This window comes from Phlebotomus papatasi, chromosome 2 (assembly GCF_024763615.1).
Source record: "Phlebotomus papatasi isolate M1 chromosome 2, Ppap_2.1, whole genome shotgun sequence".
Taxonomy (NCBI): domain Eukaryota; kingdom Metazoa; phylum Arthropoda; class Insecta; order Diptera; family Psychodidae; genus Phlebotomus; species Phlebotomus papatasi.
In genome coordinates, this window is record NC_077223.1 from 108590165 (window position 1) to 108603089 (window position 12925).

At 34.3% G+C, this 12925-nt stretch overlaps 1 protein-coding gene across 4 annotated transcripts in view; it reads right to left on the reverse strand.

Moving 5' to 3' along the window:
• LOC129800766 (SCY1-like protein 2) overlaps positions 1–12925 on the reverse strand; it is a 142502-nt gene that overhangs the window by 67204 nt on the left and 62373 nt on the right. For all 4 annotated transcript variants that reach the window (XM_055845385.1, XM_055845386.1, XM_055845384.1 and 1 more), the window contains exons 8-11: positions 7581–7695; positions 7365–7510; positions 2525–2678; positions 2123–2372 (exon numbers count right to left, since the gene is read on the reverse strand). In XM_055845385.1, coding sequence (XP_055701360.1) covers positions 2123–2372; positions 2525–2678; positions 7365–7510; positions 7581–7695 — 665 coding nt within the window. The remainder of the gene's footprint in view (positions 1–2122; positions 2373–2524; positions 2679–7364; positions 7511–7580; positions 7696–12925) is intronic.

Sequence of the window (12925 nt, forward strand, 5' to 3'; positions counted from 1 at the left end):
GATTTCACTGCTGTAGGTAGAAACGTCAAAATTCTGTTAAAAAATACAATTTTTGACGCGAAATTGCGCCCAATATGTGGAGGTCTTTAGTGAAAAAGTTTGTTGACGTGACATTGTAGTTGCTTGTATACTTATACACAAGAGCACTAATAGGGGAATGTTGGCATGGTTCGCACAGAGTGAACCTCCAAACAACGCAAATTTTCCCTTTGTTTACAAAGACCTAGTTCGTCATTTCCTAGCCATAAGATGGATAATTATTAAGCACATGATACGAGATGAGAAATCGGAAGTCAGCTCGTTGCAAACAAAGAGAAAATTCACATTGTTTGAAGGTTCACTCTGTGCGAACCATGCCTACATTCCCCTAGAGTGTTAAAGTTAGGTATGTAAAATCTGTTGATTTATTCTTAGCCTAACCTCAAAAGCCCTTAACCTCAATTCTTTTCCTGTTCCCTCCATTTGTATATAGCACTAAGAATTGTTTTGGAAGCTAGGATGATATATTGGACATGTCAAGCAAATTTAATCTCAGCGTCTTTCTTTATGGTCGAGAAGCTTTCCGCTGAGCGAAATTCAATGAAATCAAGTTTCCCTCGATATTTTAGCCTAAATAAGAGATTTACGGTTAAAAAGAAATTTTCCCATCCCTAGGAGTCCTGGAAAACTATGGGTCATATATGACCCAATCGTCCATAAAGGTAAAAAAGCACAAAATTTTCCAGACGACTAGTTTACTAGTCTGCTTTGTTTTTTTTTGGAGCATAAATAACTTGAATATATTTGTAATAATAAGAAAAAATATTTAAAGTACGAGTAAAAATTAAAATGATCAAAAATTAATTTTAAAAAATCTCATTCAATTTTTGGTCTCAATGAATCTTGAAGACTGGTACATTAAAACAATAATTTTCAAATACAGTAGACTTTCGCTTATTCGCAAAGAGCGGGACCGAAATGTCACACGGATGAAGAGATTGATAATAATCATCATTTTTTTTTTGAAATCCAACGATTTTTTTTCTTTTCTTAGTAAATTTGTAGGGTCAGTCCTGACCTAAAATGAATGATAAAAGGAGTAATTTGAGGTTATTGGCATATGAATGCATCATTCGCCTATACACTTTTCATATCAACCGAAAATAAATAAAAAAGGATATTAGAGCCGTTTTCGGAATAAACCAAAAAACTGAATTTTGAAATTGATGCCTATGGGAGTGGATTGAGCTAAAGACTTTTCATGAATTTTGACTGTTCATTTGGAGAGGAAGGGAGGTGATGGGAGAAAACTTTTCAAAATAATCTTGACTTATATGGGGAGGGGGCCATCGAAGACCGGAAATCGATATCTCTCACCGTTTACACTCAAATTCAAATGGTAAGATTTGTGAGGTTTATGAGTTCGAGCAGTACATCATTGACATTATTTTTTATCAATGGGATTACATAGAGTCATTTGTGAAAGCGTTAAGTAGGAGTGATATTGGAAAATTAATTTTGATTTTTTTTTTTTGAAAAATAACAAATAATGTTTTGTGTACTTTGTATTTTTCAACCGATTTCTTTAAATTTGGAATCAATGAAAAGGTCTTGAAATTGGTAACAAACGTATCCCTTTTTTTAATCGGAATATCAACCTTTTTAAAGCGGTAACTGTTTTTTACGTAAAATTCTTTTTAATACATCAAATTTGAAGGGTTTTTTTTTCGTACTACTGTGGTGTATTTTATCATTTCTGGCAATCAGTGAATTTTAAAGTGTTGAGAATGATGGAGAGACAGGGTTGTTTCTTGAGGCACTTTTCTTTTATATACCCGACCTAGCATTTTGGCATTCTGGTGATTGGCAAGGCGACAAATCTCCCTTGAAATTATGAAAAGTCGTTCGTGCGATTTTCTGGCTTACGTTTAGAATCCCAGATCCCATGGAGCAAGAGTGAGAGCGAGATAAAAGAAACCCCAGGACAAAAATGAAAATCCCTTGTCAATTTCTCTTCAGGAGCATTTTTCCAGTTCGTTAGTTTTTTTTGTGTGTCCCTTGGACGGTTTTTCTTTCTTTTTTTTTCCTGCGTTTGTGAATGGGACACTTGGCAGAACAATGGTCACATAAATTTGATACTTACGCACAACACGGAGGATTATTTCTGGATCTGAGAGACGGACCTCCCAGAGAAGTGGGAGAACCTCATCGATGATCTGCGACTTGTCCAGCTTGTCGAAGATTTTCTCAATGCACTGTAGCACATTTGCCATAATCTTAAGGTCACTCTGATTCTTCTCAAACACCAATTTCATCTTTGGCAGGATCATCCGTCTGATGGCCATTTCATCCAGATACTCATAAACATTTATGACAGCCACGAGGGCAGCATTCTAGACCAAAAATAATGGAAATTTTCTTAGAAAGAGCCCCCCTTCTCATCCGTCTATCATAAAGTTCGTATGTTGAAGTTTTAATTGAAAAGTGATTCCACTGGACGACGTTGGAATATCAATCAAAAGTTAGTGATGGACTATAAACTTACCTGCACCTGAATCGTGGTACTTTCGAAGGCATTGAAGAGGAGTGGGAGAATTTCCAGGCGAATCTCATCTCGGGACGTCTTTTGCAGAATTAAATGTAAATTTTCCAGCAATGTTACCGTGGCTTGGACAGTTTTCGGCGACACGAAGAGGCAACTGCATGAAAATTTAACGGAGACATATTAAGTTTGTCTCTAACATGCAAATTTTCTTCCCTTCAAAACTTTTCTCTATGCTCCTAAAGGATTTGTTCTATAGCTATAGTTTTAATATAATTGAATTTAGAATTATTCTATGTGGTTTCATTGATGTCATGAAGAAAGTTTTGCCACAACGAAAAGCTCTTTCACAACTAAATCCGCATACTAAATACCATTTTGACCTTATTTATAAAACTTCCAAGACTTTGGATAAAATAAAACTTTTATTGGAATTTTATTTGTCATCCATCTGAAATTTCTCAGATAATACATTTTCCAACTAAACCTCTTTCTCGTGGATATTGCATCATTAGGATGGAAAATTTCACTTGAAGAAGCAGTACAGAATTCGCCAAGGGATTGCTTAAAGTAATAGGGGAGACCGGGTCGTAATTTTGTGAAAAATATTTTTTGAATAAATAGTAGGGTAAGTGTGCCAAATTCCGGCCAGCTTGCAATTTCGGCCACCTTTTTTGTTCCTGGAATTTCCATGAATTTTTAGTTTTCACATACTTTATAGATTATACAATGCAAAAGAATAACAAAAAATGTAGCTTCGACAAACGAGATGACGTGAAAAAGACATTGAAAGAATTCCCTAAGGGCAAAGAACTATGAGAATGAAGGTGGCCGAAATAGGGCACCAAAGCTATGTCTACATTTTTATTCATTTAAAAATGTAATAAGGATGATTTTGGAGTAAATAAAGACCTTAACTGTCTACATAAGGTTCTAAGCAACAATCCTTAAAAAGAAGTAATAAAAAAATCAATTTCTTATTAAAGATATTACATTTCAAACTTGAGACTTTGGCGCTTGCATGCAACTATGCCGAAATTTGGCACACTTACCCTAGTTTGCTCAATATTCTTTCCAATAATTTAATACCCAATTACTGTCTAATTCTACCCTGTTAATTCCAACCTGGTCTCCCCTACAATTTTCAACGTTTAAAAAATTAGGAATCACTGAAATTGAGAAGTTTGTACCCCTTATCGTTTGCCTTGGAAGACAACAAAACAAACAAATTACCGGATGAGAAAAATGTAATCATGTTTGAAATTTTGAAACTTTTTAAATAAATACTAATCTCGATAAAATCGGTTAAGAAATAAATCCTCTCTAGAGTGATTTTACTTAGATTTAGAAAAAATCAAAATGTCGGGTTTTACAGAGTTATTCATAGACGAAATTTTCTCTAGAATCACGTCTAAAATATATCCAGGCATTAAAGAACTTATTATTATTAATCATGTCGGAATACTTGTTAAAATGTAATCATGTTATATTGCTGCTGTTGTATCCCGTAATGGACGAATCCGCTAAGTCCATGTGTAGACCACCCAGGAGCACCTTCCTCACACTGTGAATGCTTCTTCCATGCTCCTGGAGTTTTTTGGGCAGAGGCCGTGCATTTTTGTTATGCTTTATCATAGTGAAAATGTCTTTTTCTAACATTCAGTTGTTTGCACCGGGCGGGATTCGAACTTACAACTATGAGAATCGAGTCAGAGATCTCACCCGCCCAAGAACCAACGGTCTTGCCTATTGCGCCACTGAGACCCTCATTAAAGAACTTATACATAAGAAGATCTACTTGAGGAGTACTTCTCAAGAATACTCAATCATTGGGCGGGGTCACGCAAGATCGAATTTAATATTTATCACCGTATGGCTTGTAGAGCGGTCATAGCGTGGCAAACGGAAAAATAAACAAACAAAGACACGATAAACACTGAGATGTCAATTTTCGCGAAACTTCACGATTCTAAAATTCTACCACAATATACCTTCTCTGAATCAGCTGAATCACCACAAAAATGCCATTTGAAAAGATCCAGCATGGGATTATTCAGCAACTTAATCTGACCTAAATCCCAATGAAAATTTTTAAGGCATCATTGCAAGAGAAATTAACGAAGGAATTTAGCTGTATCAGACCTTAGGAACCGTAAAGGAGCTCAAGAATGTTTTCAGATGCCTATGGGAGTGGATTGAGCTAAAGACTATTCTTGAATCACTCTTAAAAATATCCCTAAAGATGTCTATACAACTAGGAAAAATTTTCATCAATATTCGCAATCAATATCTAATATGGATGAAAATCGCTTACACATTAGTAAAATATATGGACATAATTTCGGATTATTGAAGAAAATTTGTCTAGTGTGTAGGCATTTTCTTCAATATGGATCGTTTATCTTCCATAGGGGAGACTGGGGCAAAAAGCCACAAAACGGATATTTAATTTTTTTACAAGCTACTCGAGCGCTTCAAAAATTTCCAATTAGCGCAGTTTCATCGGAAATTTACCGCTCTACAACTTTGTGAAAGTAATTTTCCTCTATTTTGTAAGGAAATACGTTTATCGAGCCAATTTCTAAAAGGTAATATTGTGACTATTCTCAAAAATGCTGAGGCAAATAGTACCAGACATTGGGTTATAACGATGTTTACGGCTGCCGGAGCTGACACAACTATATTTCTTCCAATTCACTGAATTTCGCAGAGATCACATGTTCTATTTCCAACCCCCCCTAACCTTACCGATCAACCACCTCCCTCTTCTCAAAATAACAACCACCTTTTTCCCTTAGTAATATTCTTACAAAGATCATTTATTTCTTATAGTTTCTCCTTACACTCCCGAGTCCCACTTCCCAAGATCTTCATTTCACTGTACTATTAGAAAATATAGTTATTTGTGGGCCCGATGTGAAGATAAAGTTTAATTTACAAAGAAATATACAAATCTACATGCAAGGTACTTAAGGTTTTTCAGTATGATGTGTAGAAGTGCTCAGAGGCCTGGAGTAATGACATGACTCGATGCTTTCCGGTACTCATCTCTTTTGTAGGTTAAGTTTGTAGTCAAGTCTGATGGGATTTCCTACTAGCCGGCCAGTGTCTTTCGGGAAATTCTACCTTCCAGGCGTTCTAGCGATGACACTGCGTTGTTTCATGAATTCTCTATCGATCTTCTCTGAGACCTGAGGTAACCGGAGAATTTGCAGAGTATGGCTGGATAATTCAGGGGCGCACGTGATCCGTAAAGACGATGTTTCCATAAGCACTATTCCCTCCGTAGGAATAATGAATCCGATTCCGCATAGCTCCTTCTTCCTTGCACACGCAGATCAGGGGGCACTCACTCATTCTCCTCGGGGAATGGGGAATCTACTCTCATTTTTGAGGAGAATCACTTTATTAAAACTTAGTAAAAGTTTTGGGAGCTGAGCTCCCTCCAGCTTCACAACTCATTCCTCACTGCCCTCTCGACAGCGGGAGGGGACGATATATCACCACCGGTACCACAAAATAGGCACTCACACAGAGACAGACACAAAACATAGAATCCCGAAGATCGCCAAATAATTGAGCGGCTAGTGTTACGCCGCATTGGAAATATTTTTAAATTTTTAAAAATGGAAAAACGACCGTAATAGGGTATTATCATATTTTTATTCGATTTATTATGGGCTTCCGTAAATTTGAAAAAATACCGAGGGGACATATTTTCATAGAAAATTTATTCATCTACACTTTTGTAAAACATCGTTTTCTCTACGAGAAAAGTGAGAAAACGAGAAAAGCGCTTTTCAAGCTATTTTAGAAAAAAAAAAACACACACAAGTGACTGCTAATCGTTTGACCAATGCAAGCAAAAAGCGGCGAAACGCGAAAATTACGTTTCTTTTCTCCGTGAGACATCAGAAATTGCTTCGGTCTTTGTTACTTTTTGCTCCATAGCTTTTGTTACTTTTTACCCCAAGTGGCCATTTTTAATAAAAGGATTTCTGGAGAAAAGAACTTTTGTGAAATTCTAAAATAGATAGCGGATTCGTATTCAAAAAATCCAAATTATTTAGAAAATATTCACCAGTGCATCAATTTTGGAAAATAAGTAGGTCAAAATTGATATCTTCTGTAAGGAAAACAGTTTAAAAATAGGGCTAAGAGTTGCAATATTTTTTTTATTTTCTGAAATCCTTGTTCGAATTCTAAAAAACTTACGACTTTGAAGAAAGTCTATGGAGGCCATCTATGGAAACAAATTTGAGCCGCTATCTTTCTTACTTTGGAAGATATTGAATTTTGAATTTTTCGATTTGTGACTTTTTGCCCCAGTCTCCCCTATTGTATTTCAATATTGTTTACCTCTATACACTGAGACAAAAATCATCAATATAATTCTTTCATAATATTATTGATTTTATTTTTTTAATTTATGTTATTTTTTGTTAACTGTTTATTAAATATTTTAATTTTTTTCATATATTACTGTTGCGTATTTGAACGTCAATTGACAACTATCAGAAAAGCTTAATAGATTTCGCATTATTTTATTTTAATATATTGTAAAACTTTAGATCAAATACATTCAATTGTACTTGATTTCTTTGAATATTTATACGTCATTTTGGCATTTTTGTGCAATTTCACTCATCTTAACCGATAAGAGAGAACACAGAAGAACACATTCTCAAGCAGTCTACTGAACATTTCTCATAAATTCATGGAATTATTGCAGTTTTCTTTACACTTGGAATTCCTAGAGAACTTTTTTCTCCTTTTAGAAACTTTATACTTGGTGTAACTGAGAAAATTTATGGAGAAAAGTTTTAATAAAAGTGTGTCTTACCGAAAAATGGGTAAAATAGTTCCTTCATATTCCTCGACAGTGGATTCTTGGACGAGAACAAGGATGGGTTGGAGGACAGCTGCCAGGGAATCCTGTGTTTTGAGATCAGGCTGAAGGGAGGGCCAAACGTGCTGCCACCACAATTTCTGCCAAAGAAATACCAAACTGTTAGTACATAATAAAGTTTATTTTTGGCGCGAAAACCTGTAAACTTACTCGAGGGATGTAGGGAAGCACCTCTTTGAGGGTTGTTCGATAGAAATTCACCTTCTGTGGCAAATCCTTCATATTTATCACATCGAGAAACTGGAGGGCATGAACTGCGGGATCGCTGAAATAATACAACGGAAAAACATGAATTTTCACAAAAGTGCGGGTGTATTTTATGTGAGACAAAAGTGGAAAATTTTATGTTCAAGAGACAAAAACATTCAACTCGTAGGGAATGTTGTTGTGCTTTTTTTTGTTGTTGGAGCAATTTGAGTGATAATTTTCAATTTACACCCCTTTTCATTGCCATCTGAAAAGTTTCATCCTTCGTGTGTTGTGCAATAAAATGCAGAAAAATCGTGGCGTGGGAAGAGCTTTAATTAATGGCACGAGATAGAGTTTAAGGAAAATTAATTTCACTTCCGCACTGCTGAGCTAATTAATTGGATAAGTAAAGGTTTCCCTCCCTTTTTTTTTAAACCCCTTGGCCAATGTGCATGTTCTACATGAACACTCATTAGGAAATGTATGTATCTGGCATTATACGCGGGATTTTACCTTCTATTCCAATCAATTTGTTGGGGAGAAATACCAGATCGATTGCACATGATAAATTCTTACATTTCTCGAAACTTCCCTATGTGATAAGTTTTGAAAGGGAGGAAATCTCCTTTTTGTGCTGAGATCAGAAAATCTTCCCATACATGAAATTATACTTGTTCGAGGAAGAAGAATCTGTCTGTAATTCGATATTCTTCCTCATCGTCCTAAACCAAAGGTATACTTCTGCTAAATGAATTTTTCCCAGATTGGGGTGTAAAAGAAGAATACAGGGTGAAACTTAAAATAAACAAGGCACTGAAAAGCTAGGTTTGCCAAATAGAAAATATAGTTTTAGGCAGGGGCATGATATTTCCTATGTTTCCCATATGTTCCTAGCGAGCCGAAATTTTTTAAAGTTTATTAGCTGTTTTCTGTCATTGTAGAATGAATTAGTAAAAAATACTAATACAAAATAAAAGCCAATTTAATAACGAAGAGGTAACCGAAAACCCTAAATTGGCAATCTACGTAGTTTTGGAGATATCTCGTGAAATGTGTACGAAAACAGGGAGAAAATTACATTAAAACTGGTCGCGTTTCAAAAAAAAAAAAAAAATTAATCTTATATTTAAAAGCGAGAAAAAGAGAAAATACGAAAGAAAATTTGTTAATTAGGGTAAATGTCCTAATTCAAAACCATTTCCAGACGCTTTAACTTTGACAGAAGGTTCAACACATTAAGTTCATTTTTTTTCTGCAGAGAATTACATAAATATGCTCCTTGACTCTTCTAGAATGTTACTGTTTAGTGAAAATTCTTTAAATATAATTTGAAAACTTCTTAAATACAAGAAAAATACGCGAGCGTAAAATGCTTCTATTGGAAACAAATTAATCCAAATGGAGACAAGGGAATTTTCTAATTGGAGACAAAGAGTTTAAGTAAAACCGCGACGAAAAGCTTTTAAACCTTCTTAAGTTGCTCTTGAGTGCAGGATTTGTTCTTATTCCTGGTCTTTTCTATTTTTCCATCTACAACAATAAGAAAATCTTTCCAAAAGAATCATATTTCCGGAGTTTCCTATTGAAGCACTTGCAGGCACTTCAGAAAAACCCTTTTTGTTCACGAAATAGGTAATTATTTTATTTGAAAACTTCACGTACCGTTAACAATAAATATTCGTACTTAATTTAATTGAAATTAGCCAGAAATATGACATAAATGTTAAACAAAACGAATAAACAACAGTCAACTTATTGTGCTTTTCATTGGAAAACATTGTCTATCGATGAAAAATTCCATAGTGAAAAGGAACATGGTTGATTTTTCTGAGAAATTAACAAATTAAAATTTGTGAATATGAATGGATTTTCGTTTTATTTGCAGTAAAATTAACTAAATAATGAAACTGTGGTATAGAAAATATATAAATATAATAATTTAGTAATGTATTTACCATGAGAATAATGACATTTCCATTTCGAGTAGCGAAAAATTTCCATTTAGAGCAGGTTTTCAATTAACCAAATTTCAATTACTCCAAATATTTCAAAAGAAATATTTGAAGACTACATCAAATTGAAATTTAAAAGGAATAAAATAATTTCTTTTTGAAAAATTTTAATTTAAAAAAAAAGCACTTAAACTTTCTGTGAAGTTTCATAAAACCTAAAACGCCAAATTCTAACGCAAAGTTTTAAATGTAAGATTTATGTAAATCTTGCCTTGCGTCAAATTTTAAAAACGTGAAAACTACGTTTTACTCAGTTTAAGTTACTCTACTTTGGTGATATAAAATGTTTATGGGGATGCTAACCAAATGTTTTGTGCCATTAAATTATGAGTCACCCCATGCCAAGAGGTATTATATTCGGAATCAATTAATTCTGCTATGAGATGAAAAAAATAATTCATTGACAAGCCTAACTTTGACGGAGGATGAATGAAAGAAAACCAGACACAGACTTTTCTTCTTCGTGGGATTGAAGGAGGATAATGAGCTTAATGTGGCGGCATTGTGTCTAATGGTAATGACAAAATTATGTTGTTGAGTTAAACATGTTGGGGAAAAGATAAAGCCATACCTCGCCTATGGCTACATCTTTCTTCAGCTAAACATGTGCCGCCTTATGTGAACGATGCAGGAAGGAGGAATTATCGAGGTGCTTGGTGGAGTGAGTTTATCTAAGAGTGTGAAAGTCTCTCTCAGAGAAAATTTATCGAGCATCCTTTCTTGGATGAGGGTGCAACATACCACCCATTTAGCCTCAAACCACCAAGTGAAGCCGTCAGGCACAGAGAGCATCCGTCCGGGAGATGAGTGACAAAGTCATTTAAGTTTCCGCCACCCCCAAAGCTTATGTGCCCACGCAATTCTGTGGTTTAGGGAGCCTCTCCATGACGATCCTTATCTCCATTTGTGCCATATCCCTCACATACAGGAAACCACACTCGTACACGGCTCTGCAGGCGTTGACACAAATCCAGCCAGTTTATCCCTCTCGAATGCCCATTAACTTACACCGTAACTGCTTAAGCAATGCCATTAACCAGCTAGATTATTGAAAATTTTCACATTTCCCTCAAAAATTACTCCATCTCCTTCACCTGGGAGGAGTCTTTGCATTAATTTTTCAGCTCGACAGGATGTGGATAATTTTCTTCAGTTTCTTTTAATTTTTGAAAGAGAAATTTATTTTCTTGTCGTTGAAAGAGCTTTAGCATGGGGCAGTGGCATGGGTTAGGGGGAACTGGGGTAGTAGTAAACAGGGGTAGTTGTAAACACTGTGAATTTTTTCATTAATTTTAAGACTCCAGAGGATAAAATCCATAAGCATTCATAGATACCATGGGGATGTCCATAGATGAATTGGTCAATAAAATCCTAATACTTTAAAAATAAAAATAATTTTTCCTGAAGATGTTAATACATATTTCGATTATTTTGGTCATTTGGATTTCCACCTGGAAATCAAAAACTGTGTAAAATAATCGAAATGTACACTAAGAAAAAAACTAAAAAGTTACAACAACTCTATGGCAGAGTTGAATTAACTCTAAGAATATCTATGTAATTGTTACTCTTTTTCGTTGTAAAATTTAGTAAATGCAGTTGAAACAACTCTTCGTGCGAGTTGAATTAATTCATCGGACATCGATGTAATTATTACTCTTTTTCGATGTAAAATTTTATCTCAAGTGAAGTATATGCTTAAGTGTTTTCGTTTTAAGAATATACTTCAGTTAAGAAAATTTTCGTGTAACATAGTTTATGTGGAGCATCAACTAGAAATAACGCCTAGCAGTGTTTCATGAAGACATGTGCGTGCATCTTACGTGATATTTTGCTCGGAAAATAGGGAACTTGAGATCAAGAAAATATTAATAAAGAAAATTATAAACTAAAAAAGATAAAATTGCAAAACATAATCATTTTGGGATTTGAAAGAGTAATTTTAACTCAAAAAGGATTTTTTAAACTCTTAAAACGAGTTATTTTCAGTCTTAAAAAGAGTTATTTATACTCTTTTGTCATGTAAATTTTAGGAAGAAAAAGTTAAAACAACTCTTCCTAATAATACACCTAAATAGAAGTAAAATCAACTTTAAAATATAGTTAATCGAAAATCACAACGAAAAAGAGTTAATTTAACATCGATTCGAGTAAGTTTTACTCGATTATTTTTCTGAGTGTAGCAATACCAGTTCTTTCCTACATCTTTTAGGATTATATTAATGCATTTATTAGAGAAATTGAGATTTTCATTATTTTAAAGAATTAAATTAGTCAGAAAACAGCATTTGGGGTAGATGTAAACAGGCAATTTCCTCGTAATTGTAGATGTCGCGAGTGTAGAATGAATGGCAAAATATTTTTCTTGGTATTTCATTTCATGGTGGGAAATTTTTTGTTAGGTGTGCTCAATAATAAGTCACATGATGTCAAAATATGGGGAAACTCCATTGAAAAATGTCTTTGATATGCATGCTTTTACTTTTTTTGCTATTTTAATTATGCTTTGTAAAAAGTGTAGTGATTTTTTGAATAATATACAGTCTTTATATATCTCTTAAGTAATTAAAATAATTGAAAGTGGTGCAAAGTTAATTTCAAGTGTGGAAAAAAAGGTGTTTACATCCTCCCCAGAAAGTGTTTACTTCTTCCCCAGGTATTTTGTGAAAAGAGAGAAATGCATAGTTATGGAAAGCTCAATTGTTTTCCAGCATTCGCATTACCAAGGGTTAAATATGAGCTAAGAAAGATTTTCCAAAAAATCACTATGTGCTTGGAAAATCACCTCAAATTCGCATCTATCGAAAATGTTTACATGTGCCCCAGTCTCCCCTATGGTTAATGTAACTTTAAACTATCTTTAAAAAAAAACTTCATTCTTTTCAATGTTATTTTGAAGAAGCGTATTATTAAAAGAAATGGTACTATGCCTATGAAAAATGAACATGTTTATTGTAGCACCTTACTGTTCTCAAGAGCTTCTACATAAACGACTTTTCTTTGTATTGATTCTTGTCACGACTGTTTGGTGGTTTAAGAACACGAAGAAGACTGGGGAAAATAGTCGAGACAGGTGCCAAAAGAATGAAAAATTGATAATGCAGAAGCACATGAGAACAGTGAATTGCTAAAAGAATCATGTTCACTTTTCATTGAAATAGCATAATTATACTAATGAATATTCCAAATAGAAATCAACACAAAAAAGTCGATAATGCAGAAGCACTTGAGAATCATATAGGGCTAGAAAAACATGTTCTTTTTTCTTAGGAATAGCACAATTATGGTGATATT